The 14,929-nt window shown below is 39.3% G+C and overlaps 1 protein-coding gene across 1 annotated transcript; it reads left to right on the plus strand.

Annotated features, from left to right (window-relative positions):
* Nucleotides 1-1,441: 1,441 nt before the first annotated feature.
* Nucleotides 1,442-2,606, plus strand: LOC141691371 (uncharacterized). The gene is made up of 3 exons (XM_074496096.1): nucleotides 1,442-1,455; nucleotides 1,556-2,414; nucleotides 2,499-2,606. Exons 1-3 carry the CDS (start codon nucleotides 1,442-1,444, stop codon nucleotides 2,604-2,606), a joined length of 981 nt encoding a protein of 326 aa, XP_074352197.1.
* Nucleotides 2,607-14,929: the final 12,323 nt, after the last annotated feature.

Here is a 14,929-nt window from a genome sequence, read left to right on the forward strand (position 1 = left end):
TGGGTAGGCGATTATGACGTACCTCGAAGGGCTAGCCGATCAGATGAACGAGATTAATGCCCGGATGACAAGGGTCGAGAAAAGCTCGGGTCGGAATGCCAAGCGTAAGGCACGCCACCTCAAGGTCTCTCAGCGTAGCTGAAAGAGCAAAGGTCCTCAGAAGAGGCTAATCCACGATTTTGATGACGCAGCAACTGAGACCAAGCAGAAGAAAGAGGCATCGCACAAAGAGGGAGACATACCCCAAGATCATGATGAGCGGGGTAGCCAGGTCTCTAAAAGATCGGGACAAAAACCATCTTCGTCTGAGGCAAGGTCGACTAGCATGTTAGACCGTGTGGGTAAAAAGATAAGTGAGCATGACCTCAGGCTCAAGTTAAAGAATTGCAAGAAAGAGAGAGAAGAGAAGGAGCCCGTAGATCTGAAAACCTTAAAAAGAGAGCGTGCAGCGACCCCTCCAGAAAGACGTCAGCGCACCTCGCCCAGGAGGGAGGAGCGATGTAGACGTAGAGACAATCAAGAAGAGGAGTCGCAAATGCGAGCTAGAGGCGGGGGACGCCGCGAGCGACCTCAGGGCTCACACCATTCGAGTAACGCGGATGGTGGCCAGAAAGGAGAAGATTTTAGGGCAAGAGACCTGAGGAGGATCTTTGACGAGATGGAGCGAGAGAAGAGGGGGGCCCCAACCTCAGCTGCCCATTCTCCGTTCACGGCTGCTATTCGATCATCTCCCCTACCTCGAGTATTCAGGCACAACTTCGATCTTCTATTCAACGGCGAAGCCGACCCGGCTAAATACCTTATACAATTTAAAACTGAGATGGAAGTCTATCAGGTGCCTGAGCCAACCCGCTACAGGCTCTTCACGGCGTCACTCAGAGGTGATTCCCAACAATGGTTCTCCAAGTTGGGACCTGCTAGCATAAGGACATGGCGGCAATTGGAAGACCTGTTCGTCAAACAATTTCAGTCCACCCTCCACTACTCACCTCATGTGGCTACGCTAGCCAACATCAAACAAAGGGAGGGGGAGCCCCTGGCAGAGTACTTTCGTCGGTTCAACACCGAAGTTCCCAAGGTGAGGGGCGCCAGCGAGGAGACCATCAAGAACTTCTTGATTGCAGGATTGAAAGAAGAGTCAAAATTTTGGAAGAGCCTCCAGAAAAGTGAGCCGAGAACCTTGGCTGAATTCTATGAGCAAGCCGAACCCTTTAAGAGAGTGGAGAAGTCGATGAGGGAGCTGAAAATCAGCAAGAACTACCGAGAAAAAAGGGACCGATCCTCGAGCTCTGAAGAGAGGAGGAAAACATATCACCGTAGTTCGAGCCCAAAAAGTCCGCCCGGGGCAAAGAGACCGCCAAAGATTCGGGGAGACCCTATATAAGCAAATGGCAGACACATACCCCTCTGGTAGCCTCTATCGACCATATATATGCTATCTATGTTGGAAAGGGGGTATTCAGGAAGGCGGCTCCTCTCACAGACTATAATAAAAGGGATACCTCAAAGTATTGTGCATACCACGAGGCTACGGGCATGATACGCCTGATTGCAGGCAATTGAAAGATGAAATTGAGACACTGATAAGGCAAGGGAAGCTTACTGAGTGGGTTGTCAAGGAGGTTCGGAAGTACAGGGTTGATTATCATACGGTCCCTCCTCCACCCCCAGAGGACAAGGAAATGATACCTCGGTCCGGAAGCATTCATATTATTCTAGGCGGGTCTCATATTGGCGAAGACAGCCAGAAGGCGATGGACAGATATGCACGGGAAGCAAAGGACAAGCCCCTCACCAACGTCAACCATCTGAGTCAAAGGCCCCTGGAGCTCTTTGAAAAGGAGACTGATGACATCGTGTTTAGGGATAATGATGCCAAATGGGTGCATTACCCTCATACTGATGCCCTGGTCATAACAATGAAGATTGGAACGATGAATGTTCATCGAGCAATAGTGGATATCAGGAGCTCGGCTAATGTTTTGACTTATGATGCCTATAAGAAACTAGGATTTCTGGATAGAGAATTAACCTCGACAGGTGGACACCTGTACGGGTTCACGGGAAACTCAATCGGAGTAAAAAGGACAATTCGGCTCCCGGTAACCTTAGGAGAAGAGCCTTATATGGCCACCCAGATCGTTATGTTTACAATTGTGGATCAGCCTTGTGCCTACAATGTTATAGTGGGCAGGCCCCTTATGAGGGCAATGAGGATGGTTACCTCGATCCATCACATGACAGTAAAATTCCCAACCCCAACGGGGATAGGCTTCTTGAAGAGCTGTCAATACGAATCGAGAGTCTGCTACAACCAGGCGCTCAGGGCAGCCGAGTTGGAAAATGCATCGAGGGAGACGGTCAAGCCAGGTGAAGGTGATGTCCTCATGGAAGAGGCAGAGGGCAGGAAGAGAGTGTGTCCTTAGGGAAATGAGACTTGTAACATGATTTAAATCAAAGAATTGCTTAATGACTATTTCGAACACATGGGAATTCAGGTGGAACCACACCCAGGGGCCTTGCTGATGGAGGCCTCTCAGCCCATCATGTTGGTACAAGAGGGGATTGTGGAAGAGGCAAGTCATGAAGAAGAGAGCCCAAAATAAATCGATGCACGACTTAGGAAAGGAAAGTGGGCACGTGAAGAAACAACAACAACCATGAGTCTGCCTAATGGAATCACCCGCACAGTTACCACGACCTCTGAACACTTGATAAATCCGGCCCGAGCTCGAGGACACAGAAGGTTTGGCGATCACGGAAGTGGGAGAATCTAGTGAGGCTCGAGAAGACTTAGACCCCAGAATGCCCCCAATGGTTGAGAGGGCTGGGGCCGCAGAGGATACAATTCCAATCTTGGTAGACCCGAACGATCCTTCCAAGGTACTCAGAATAGGCTCTAATTTAAGCCCTGACTTGAGGGAGGATCTAGCTCAATTCCTGAGGAGAAATTTGGATGTCTTTGCATGGTCACTGTAACGACTGGGAAATTCGTGACGCAATTAAGTGAATAAAGAATGATTTCTGTGATGTGATTATAAATTATGTGATTAAGTGATGATTAATTATTTTTATTGTATATTAGTATTTGTGAGCATAGATAGATGCGTTCCAATTTAAAGAGTCAGCTTAGGAGTTAAGCTGTGTTGTCGGGCCGTCAGGTAGAACAGAACCCATCCTAAAAAGGGATTAAAGTGTTTAAAATGTGGAATATGTGTTAATATGTGAAATGAAATGTTTAATCAAGTATTGCGTTCTAATGACGTGTCGGTTGGTAAAGGTAATTGAGAAGCGTAATTGAAACGCTGAGTGTCGGGTCGTCAGGCAGAACGTGACCCGGTACGCGTACAGAGCAATAATGATATAAAGGGAAAATATTACGATCAGACATGAGTTGTGATGTGTGAATATATGTACTTGCTTGTTTGTATGCATGAATACGTGATCTGTTAATTTTTAAATGGATTTAAGGGAATTGTTTGATTTAAATAAGGTTTATTGAACCTTTGCACATTTTTATAAAATAATTCGAGTAAGGTCATGGCGTGGAATTTGTTTTATTATCTTCGAAATAGTCCTAGGGACGTTCTAAAAATGATAGACGGAATTATTTCATGATAGTTGCATTTTAAAATGATTTTACGTATTAAAATGTTATTTTTAGCATAAACTTGTAAAAATCGTATAAAATCAACCGTACGCTCAAAAGTTTATTATGAGTAATGGTTGGAAAGGTAATTTACTAAACTACCCCTGCCCTCTATTATATATACTAGCTCATTTTCTTCCCCCCTTTCTTTCTTTTCTTTCCCGTGATACTATTCACTCTCTCACTCTTTTTTTTTCTCTCTCTCTCTCTCTCTCTTTCGATCACTCTCATCTCTCTCTCGGCTCTCTCCCCATCTCTCTTCTCGCTCCTACATGCAACAACAAAAACTAATCCAAACTCAAAGATTTTATCATCCATAGCCTTCATTTTCGATATTCTACTCAAACACCACTTGCATGTAAGTGTTTATGTAAGTTTCATAGTTCCATCTCCGTGGTTGTGTTCAAGAAAATGTGATTTCTTGATATATGATCATAAGAGAGTCTAAAGTGAATTTTGTGGTTTAAAACTCAAAAGGAGACCCGTTATGGGCACTCTTAAGTTCGACCACCACCGGCCGTGATCCAAGGAGAGCCGGTGGAATTTTAGGAATATGATGTACTTAGTTGAAATGATGTGGTTTTTGAGCTATATGCACTTTAAAACTTATATGTAGCCTTTGCATGTCTTGGTTTCTTGAAAAGTTTAAAAAGGGTTTTGTATTTCTTTCGAAAATTTAAGTGTATTGGTTGATATGAAGGGTTTATATGATTGTTTTAATAGTAATTGGACTTGTGTGGTTGATTGGGTGCTTGAGAAATCAAAATTTGTGGTTGCATGTTGAGGTTGTAGTACGGTTTTAGTACTAATAAAAGGGGAATCGGATTTCGTGACTTGATCTTGGTGTAAACTAAGTTTAATTAGTAAGAAATGAGATTGCATGTTGATTTAAAAGAGGAATTAGTGATGCATGTCATTGTTTGATTCTTGAATTGTGACTTGTGGTTGTAACCGAATGAAAAATGGGTATAAAAGGGATTGGTTTGATGCTAAGTGAATGCATGTATGTTTAATTGGAAAATTCGATTAGGGTTTGAGTCACTAAGTGATGTTTTGATGTGTAATTCGAAAATTATGATTAAAATGAGTGTTTGATTTAATTAGGGAAAGAATTTGAATTGAATGTAAGTATATATGTATGATTTGGTTCAAATTTTGTTGGTAAAGAAAAGGGTGTTAGTTTAAATATTGGTTATGCTAGAAATGATTGAGAAGATTTAGTATAATTCTTAACAAGATCTTTGCATGCTAAAAACTAAAGTTGCATGGTGTAATTTTTGAGAAATTCGATTGTATAACTAGGGTTGTGGTTCGAATTTTGATGTTAAAAGAAAGGAAAATGATTCTTTTGAAGGTTTTGATTGAGCTATGTGTTTATGTGAGCTAAAGTGAGTATTTGATTGATTTTGTGCTTAGTAAGTACAATAAGGCCGAATAGGCCATAGGAATTAAAAGTCAAAACTTGGTTTTTGATAATCGAAAGAATTATTGGGTGTGCATATGTGAATATCTATGGATTTGTTTGTTTGATTGTGGTATGTGGTTCGAATTAGGGGATAAAAGAAATGGGGAATTAAGTTGTTTGATTTTAAAGAACTATAAGTGATAGTTGTGGTCGTAAAGATTTAGTTGTGAATGAATTGTGTACTCGTATGAGTTATAATAGTTTGATTTGAGGATTAGTCGAGATAAAAGCGAATATAAGTTGATTATTGAGTATATAAAACAATAAAGGCTATGAGTAAAGAATGTGTTATGTGCTATGTGCATGTGTGTATAAGCTATACTCGTATAGTTCGAGTCAAGAGTACAATCGAGTTATCATATTGAGTGAACGTCCCGGGAACGTGAGTTGAGAAACTAATTAAGGTTTGGTTTTGGATTGTAGATTCGGAGCGTGAGGGCATTAAGGCTAGGAAAGGGAAAGGTATACTAGGTGGTAGTAGTTCAACCTTCAGGAAAGCGAATTCAGGCAAGTAACTCTACTTACTTGTGTAAATGGTTAAAAAGAGGATATTGTTCATGCCATATAGAGTATTGAACTGTTAAAGTAATGTACCCATGTTATCAATTCTTGAGATACCCCGTCATTGATCTTGTGAACTTGTTATTGATAAGCTTATTGATCCAACCCTTGGTAACTCATTTTTCTCCTATTTACTTGTTATACCATGAACTGTTATAAACCCTATAAGTACCTTTACAAACCCCTTGTAATGATGCTACATTCCTTGTTTACCTTATACTCTATTGATCCTTGAAACGGTTTTGATTTCCCTAACTTGAGTACCTTGTTACCATTGATCAAGATCCCTAGAGTTGAACTTTGCTTATCCTTGATTCATTTCCTTAACTTTGAATTCTTAAAATTGAACTTAAGAATAAGTTTCGACTTGAAAGAGTCCGAATGATTTCATATTCTTGGTAATGATAAAATTAATTTAGTAAACCTATCTTTTTCCAACTCAAGGTTTTCCACACGAATTCCTGATGGATTGGATTGGGACGTAAGAGGCTAGTGGGCCTAGTCCAGTCATAGTAAGAGGCTAGCGGAGCTAGTCCAGTTTAAGGCTGAAATTATGCCATTGGTACCTTAAAGAACGGATGGAGGTCGGTACAGGATGATCACCCGTATTATTATTATGAAATGAGAGATAAAGTAGTCAATCAAGGGTTCCATAATTATTTTAAAAGGAATTGAAATTTCCTACTCAGTAATTGATTCTTTGAAAATGAAAAAGGTTTATATTGCTTTGAAAAAGAGTTGATTGTGATATTGTGAAGCTTACAGCTTGTGAACCCTGATTTTGATTCTGATGATCGTATAATTGATTCCCTATAATGAAAAGATTATCGCTTTCCATTTGAAAGATCAGTTGTGATCCTTTAATGATTTGTGATGAATGACGGCTTTCACCCTATCTTGAGCCTTGTTCCTTGAAAGCCCAAAGTTTTCTTCATAACCCCCTTTCATAGCCTAAAAGATATAAATCTGCCACCTAGAATTGATAAAGTAGAATGCCCCGAGATCAGTAAAGTATCTTGTGGATTTTATACGTAGAGCTGCTTTTTAGTTACTTGCTGAGTTTTATACTCATATGTTTTGTTTAATCTAACCATGGCAGTTAAGCAAGAAGATGGTCAGGCTTAGGCGCACTGCTCGTAAGAGCATACCTGATGGTCCCTATCGTGTTGAGGGCTTCCGGTTGCCAGAGCAGGTAGTACAGGTTTTGAGTGAGCAAGCGCTTAGCAGAAGAGTTGTTAAGATACAATGGGTTATCTGTCGGTTCCAAGCCGGGATCGACTATGTACATTTAGTTTTATTTTGGGTTATAAATTATATTCTATGGTTGGTAGTTGTAATCTTGTCTCACACTTTATCTTGTTTGATCCTTTTAGTAGCTAATCGGGGTTTATGCTTATTTAATTCATAGATTAATAGTGTGTGGGTCCTCATTTCCTACCCCGAGATTGAGGGCGTCACAAGTTGGTATCAGAGCTACAGGATCTAGTCCCTGAGACAAGTTAGGATTGAAAAGGGGTATTTTGGGTATATATCTATATCGCGAGAGAGTTTGACTCATATAGATTTGAGTTAGACTATTAGGTATAGTCTAAGGAAAGTGTATTCTAGCTAAAGTGGTGACTAGAGTTAGGGTGTGAGTTTGCTAGAAGCTTTATTTAACCCTAACGTTGTTTCTTGGTTGTTGTTTTGTGTTTTCTCTCAGGATCCCAGTAGTGGTAGTGATTCCGATTCAGAGATTAGTTTGACCAGTACCTCAGTGGACCCCATTCCACCCTCTCCAGAAGAGCCTGTGTATGTTAGTTCAGATCCAGAGGAGGATCCATCTGAGAGTAGTGAGATCCCTATACAGATTTCACCCTTGAGGCCAGATTCAGAGACCCCTGCCCCTGAGCCAGAGTCTGAGATACCTAAGATTGTGCCTGTCAGTGTTGTGGCAGTTAGCCCAGGATCGAGACTTTGTTTACTCCCGTATTCCTGAGTTGGGAGCTTTGGTGGATAGGCTAGCTCGAGAGACCAGGCAAAGCACTTCAGTTATGGATGATGAGTGGCGAGTCCGGATTAAGTTGGTGGAGCAGGTTGCCCGAAGGAGATTGGATGAGGGACCATCCACTAGTGATGTTGATGCTGAGGCCCGGCGGCTGCATAAGATCATTCGCTGGATGTTGGTTGTGTTGAGAGAGATTTTGGATGATTAAATGTTAGTATTGATTAGGCGGGACTTTTGGTTGAGCCCGTAGTGGTTGTTTTTCAGCGCCGGTAGGCTTTGGGATACTTGGTCATATGTCGTATCTCGGAACTTTGTAGTAGTAGTTGTTAGAAGTTAAGGGTAGATAGGGGGGATATTTTCCAGTTTTTCCTCTGTTTAACCCTATTATATTATTATACCTTATTCCTGAATTTGTGATAACCAGACTCTTATTTATGTACCCTTGGTTTTATGAATCCATTATATATCTTGTTTCCTATTGTGCACCCTAACAATCTGTATAAACTGTTCTGAATACCATGTTTTCATACAACCGTGTTTAAAATTCCGTAATATCATACCTTGTGCCATGAGAAAACAACACTGATATGAGAATTATATAGTAATAGGATTGCATGTACAAAATTGGGTAAAGCTTAAAACCCGCAAAAGAGATTTCATAATAAATATTGTTATATATGTCATGCTATCGTATAGCTAAATATTTGCTCAATCAGGTTTGTAAGAAATGGCCAACTCACCAGATCACCAAGAAGAAGAAATTTAAACCCAAGACCCAGAAGTGAATCCAGAAACTACTATGATGAGCAGACTTGCTCAGCTTTTGCAACAACCTGTAGCCCCTAAATTTGGAAACTTCAAACACTTTCAATCTCTTCATCCCCTAGAATTCTTAGGTTTGCCAGATCCAATAAAAGCACAGCCGTGGTTAAGAGAAATGGAGAAAGCGTTTGACTTAGCATAAGTTAAGGAAGACAAGAAAGCTCAGTATGCGAGTTATTACCTTAAGGATGAAGCGAGTTTCTGGTGGGAATCTTCGAAGGCATTGCTGGAAGGAAAGGACTTATCATGGGACAAGTTTACTGAAATGTTTCTAGATAAATATTTGCCAAGTTATATGCAAGATCAGTTGGAGATGAAGTTTTTGGACATTAGGCAAGAAGATATGTCGGTAGCGGAGTATGAAGTGAAATTTTCGGAGTTGTCTAGATTCGTACCTAAGTATGTAAATACGGAGGCAAAGAAGGCCAAAAGGTTCCAACAGGGACTTAAGCCATGGATTAGAAGTCAAGTGGCGTTGTTGGAGATCAAGAATTATGCCGCCTTGGTACAGAAGGCAATGATAGTAGAAGGAGAGCGTGAAGCTACGAAAAGAGAAAATGAAGGAAGGAAAAGGAAGTTTGAAAGCTCGGAGCAAGAGCAAGGAAGTTCAAAGTTTAGAGGGAAATTTGGTAAGAATGGTGGAGGTCAGAACCAAAAGTTTTAGAAGTTTAAACCCGGTAACGGAGCCCAGAAGAACCGTTTCCAGAAAGCAGGACAACCGGGAAAGGATAAACGGCCCTCAGATTCAAGAATGCAAGGTTTGTGGGAAGAGACACCCGAGAAGATGTAATAAGTTGGACGTGACATGTTTCAAGTGTAACCCGAAAGGGCATTACTCATTAGAATGTCCAAATGGAGCAAATAAGCCTGACTTAGCTTGTTTCAAATGTGGAAAGGTGGGCCATATGGCCAGAAACTGCAAGGAGCCTGTTCAAAAGGCCAATATTCTTAGGATTTCTGGACCGCCATCTCTCCCAGCACCGTCAGCTTAACCCAGATCTAGGACCTTTAATGTGACAATGAAAGATGTTGTGCAGGATGTGAACGTGGTGGCAGGTATGCTCGTTAGTAACTCAGTAGAAGTAAAAGTATTGATGGATTCTGGAGCTACTAGATCTTTTATTTCTGAAAGTGTTCTTGATAAACTAAATTGTGTTGCGTACCCTCTGGAACCTAATTTTATTATAGAGGTAGAAAATTAATAGAAATTTATTGTTAATAAGGTTTGTTCCGATTGTGATGTGGTTATCGAAGGTCGGCACTTTTCTGCTGACTTAATTCCTTTTAAGTTAGGAGAATTCGAGGTTATATTAGGAATGGATTGGTTGTCAAACCATGAAGCACAAATAGAGTGTAAAAGTAAGAAGGTGAAGTTAAGAACCAAGGATGGTGATGAGGTGATATTCAAAGGGAAAAGACAAGAGAAGAAATTTCTAACGACTATCAAGATGAGGAGATTATTAAGTCAAGGATGCGAAGTTTATTTGGCTCATGTTAAGGACGTGGAAAACAAATCCGTGAGGATTGAAGATATTCCAGTAGTAAGAGATTTTCCTGATGTGTTTCCAGATGAATTTCCTGGACTACCTCCAGATATATAAATCGAGTTTACGATTGATTTGGCTCCTGGAACGGAACCAGTATCAAAAGCTCCCTATCGTATGGCGACAGTCGAGATGAAGGAATTGGCAACGCAGTTGCAAGAATTGTTGAATAAAGGAGTAATTCGCCCGAGTGTATCCCCGTGGGGTGCACCAGTATTGTTTGTAAAGAAAAAGGATGGAAGTATGAGGTTGTGCATTGATTATCGCGAATTAAATAAGTTGACGATTAAGAATAAGTACCCTCTACCGTGAATCGATGACTTGTTTGATCAGTTAAAAGGAGCTTCATGTTTCTCCAAGATTGATTTAAGATCTGGGTATCATCAACTAAAGATTAAAGCAGAAGATATACCCAAGACATCATTTCAAACGAGATATGGACACTACAAATTTTTGGTAATGGCGTTTGGTTTGATGAACGCGTCAGCCGCATTTATGGATCTTATGAACAGAGTGTTTAAGCAATATCTGGACAAGTTCGTTATAGTGTTTGTTGACGATATATTGATTTATTCCAAGACGGAAGAAGATCACAAGGAGCATTTGAGGATTTCCTTGGAAATTCTGAGAAAAGAAAGGTTGTATGCCAAATTTTCAAAGTGTGAATTTTGGCTAAAGGAAGTGCAATTTCTTGGTCATGTAGTTAATAAAGAGGGAATCAAAGTAGACCCAGCTAAGATAGAAGTTGTGATGAATTGGGAAAGACCCAAGACTCCTACGGAAGTCAGAAGTTTTCTGGGATTAGCCGGATACTATAGAAGGTTTGTACAAGATTTCTCTAAGATTGTTGTTCCATTAACTAAGTTGACAAGTAAGAACGAGAAATTTGTGTGGACGGATAAGTGCAAGGAAAGCTTTCAAGAATTAAAGAAGAGGTCGGTAACCGCCCCAGTGTTGGTGTTACCTGATGAAAAAGGAGAATTCGTGATATTCAGCGATGCTTCGTATAAAGGACTTGGATGTATGTTAATGCAACACGGAAAGGTAATAGCATATGCGTGAAGGAAACTCAAGCCGCATGAGCAAAAGTATTCCACACATGACTTGGAATTGGCAGCAATTGTGTTGGCCTTAAGATTTGGAGACATTATTTATACGGGGGAAAGTGCGAGATGTATACAGATCATAAGATTTTAAAGTATATTTTCACTCAGAAGGAGTTGAATATGAGACAAAGAAGATGGTTAGAATTGATCAAAGATTACGATTGTGTGATAAACTATCATCCTGGAAAGGCAAATGTGGTAGCAGACGCTCTAAGTCACAAGGAAAGATTGAATATGTTAACATTGTCGGATGAATTGATCAAGGATTTCGAAAGGATGGAAATATAAGTGCAGACTCCAGAAATTGGAGGTGAAGCAATATATGCGATGTCATATCAACCTGAAAATTTAGAAAAGATCCGATGTTGTTAAGAGCAAGTGATGAATCGCGAAAGGAATAAGTTATCGGGAGAAGAAATCAAAGCTTAAAAGGCTGAAAGAGGAATATATCGTGTTAACTCACGTATTTGGATACCAAATGTTGTGGAGCTAAAGCACGAGATTTTGCATGAAGCGCATAACTCGAGATTCTCAATTCACCCTAGAAGTACGAAAATGTACAAGGATTTAAAAGAGAGTTATTGGTGGACGAACATGAAAAAGGAAATTGCGGAATGGATAAGTAAATGTTATACGTGTCAAAGAGTAAAAGTGAAACATCAGAGACCAAGTGGATTGCTTCAACCACTGGACATACCAGAATGGAAATGGGAACATATCGTGATGGATTTCGTGGTAGGATTACCTAAAATCAAATCTAATCATGATGCGATTTGGGTAGTAATCGATCGATTGATGAAATCAGCACATTTCTTGCCAATAAACGAAAGGTTTTCGTTAGAAAAATTGGTTAAATTGTACTGGGACGAGATTGTGATGCATCACAGAGTTCCTATATCTATCGTGTCTGATAGAGACCCAAGGTTTAACTCGAGATTTTGGCGACAATTTCATGACCATTTGGGAACTAAGCTGAAAATGAGTACGGCATATCATCCGCAGACTGACGGACAAAGTGAAAAGACAATACAGATGATCGTGGATATGTTGCGAACTTGTGCAATATATTTCAAAGGAAATTGGGACGATCATTTGCCATTGATTGAGTTCTCCTACAACAACAGTTATCACGCAAGCATTGGCATGCCGCCTTATGAAGTGTTGTATGGCAGAAAATGTAGATCCCCTACATATTGAGACAAAGTGGGTGAGCGCAAATTAATTGGCCCAGAGCTAGTCAACAAATAAAAGAAAAGGTGGAAATGATTCAAAAAAGATTAATTGCTGCTCAAGATCGACAAACGAAGTATGCAAATCGAGAATGAAAAGATATGCAATTCGAACCTGGAGACAAAGTCTTGTTAAAGATATCTCCTTGGAAAGGTTTAACCAGATTCAGAAAGAAAGGGAAGTTGAGTCTTAGGTATATTGGACCATTCGAAGTACTGTGACGAGTTGGAAATGTGGCATATGAATTAGCGCTACCTCCGCAAATGTAACATCTTCACAATGTATTTCATGTATCTCTTCTAAAGAAGTATAATGCTGATGCGAATCATGTGATCAAATTGGAACCAGTGGAAATTCAACCAGATTTGTCTTATGTGGAACAACCAGTTCGAATCTTAGACCGAAAGGAGAGGACACTTAGAAATAAAGTTATACCTCTAGTTAGAGTGTTGTGGAGAAATCCAATAGTGGAAGAATCAACTTGGGAATTAGGAAGTGAAATGCAAGAAAAGTATCCCCATCTATTTGCTTAGACTAGATTCTGGGGACATAATCCTTTTAAGGAGGGTAGATTGTAACGACTGGGAAATTCCCGACGTAATTAAGTGAATAAAGTATGATTTCTGTGATGTGATTATAAATTATGTGATTAAGTTATGAATAATTGTCTTTATTGTATATTATTATCTGGGAGTATAGATAGATGCGTTCCAATTTAAAGAGTCAGCTTAGGAGTTAAGTTGTGTTGTCGGACCGTCACGTATAACGAAACCCGTCCTAAAAAGGGATTAAAGTGTTTAAAATGTGGAATATGTGTTAATATATGAAATGAAATGTTTAAGCAAGTACTGTGTTTTAATGACGTGTCGGTTGGTAAAGGTAATTGAGAAGCGTAATTGAAACGTTGAGCGTCGGGCCGTCAAGTAGAACGTGACCCGGTACGCGTAAAGAGGAATAATGATAAAAAGGGAAAATTTTATGATCAGACATGAGTTGTGATGTGTGAATATATGTGCTTGCTTGTTTGTATGCATGAATACGTGATCTGTTAATTCTTAAATGGATTTAAGGGAATTGTTTGATTTAAATAAGGTTTATTGAACCTTTGCACATTTTTATAAAATTATTCGAGTAAGGGCATGGCGTAAAATTTGTTTTATTATCTTCGAAATAGTCCTAGGGACTTTCTAAAAATGGTAGACGGATTTATTTCATGATCGTTGCATTTTAAAATGATTTTATGTATTAAAATGCTATTTTTAGCATAACTTGTAAAAATCATATAAAATCAACCGTACGCTCAAAAGTTTATTATGAGTAATGGTTGGAAAGCAAATTTCGAGACCTACGTCTTAAAATTGTCAATCGCAATATTTTTTAACTTTCTGAGAGAGATATATTTAATATTTACATTCAATTATAATGGAGTAAAAAGAGAAAGGAAATCAAACTAAAAAGGGGATTAGTAATTTACTAAACTACCCATGCCCTCTATTATATATACTAGCTCATTTTCTTCCCCCCCTTCTTTCTTTTCTTTCCCGTGACACTCTTCTCTCTCACTCTTTCTCTCTCTCTCTCTCTCTCTCTCTCTCTCTCTCTCTCTCTTTCGATCACTCTCATCTCTCTCTCGGCTCTATCCCCATCTCTCTTCTCTCTCTTACATGCAACAACAATAACTAATCCAAACTCAAAGATTTTATCATCCATAGCCTTCATTTTTGATATTCTAAACAAACACCACTTGCATGTAAGTGTTTATGTAAGTTTCATAGTTCCATTTCCATGGTTGTGTTCAAGAAAATGTGATGTCTTGATATATGATCATAAGAGAGTCTAAAGTGAATTTTTGTGGTTTAAAACTCAAGAGGAGACCCGTTATGGGCACTCTTAAGTTCGACCATCACCGGCCGTGATCCAAGGTGAGCCGGTGGGATTTTAGGAATATGATGTACTTAGTTGAAATGATGTGGTTTTTGAGCTATATGCACTTTAAAACTTATATGTAGCCTTTGAATGTCTTGGTTTCTTGAAAAGTTCAAAAAGGGTTTTGTATTTCTTTCGAAAATTTAAGTGTATTGGTTGATATAAAGGGTTTCGATGATTGTTTTAATAGTAATTGGACTTGTGTGGTTGATTGGGTGCTTGAGAAATCAAAATTTGTGGTTGCATGTTGAGGTTGTAGTTCGGTTTTAGTACTAATAAAAAGGGAATCGGATTTCGTGACTTGATCTTGGTGTAAACTAAGTTTAATTAGTAAGAAATGAGATTGCATGTTGATTTAAAAAAGGAATTAGTGATGCATGTAATTGTTTGATTCTTGAATTGTGACTTGTGGTTATAGCCGAATGAAAAATGGGTATAAAAGGGATTGGTTTGATTCTAAGTGAATGCATGTATGTTTAATTGGCAAATTTGATTAGGGTTTGAGTCAATAAGTGATTTTTTGATGTGTAATTCGAAAATTATGATTAAAATGAGTGTTTGATTTAATTAGGGAATGAATTTGAATTGCATGTAAGTATATATGTATGATTTGGTTCGAATTTTGTTGATAAAGAAAAG

Source organism: Apium graveolens, chromosome 10 (assembly GCF_009905375.1).
Source record: "Apium graveolens cultivar Ventura chromosome 10, ASM990537v1, whole genome shotgun sequence".
Classification (NCBI taxonomy): Eukaryota; Viridiplantae; Streptophyta; class Magnoliopsida; order Apiales; family Apiaceae; genus Apium; species Apium graveolens.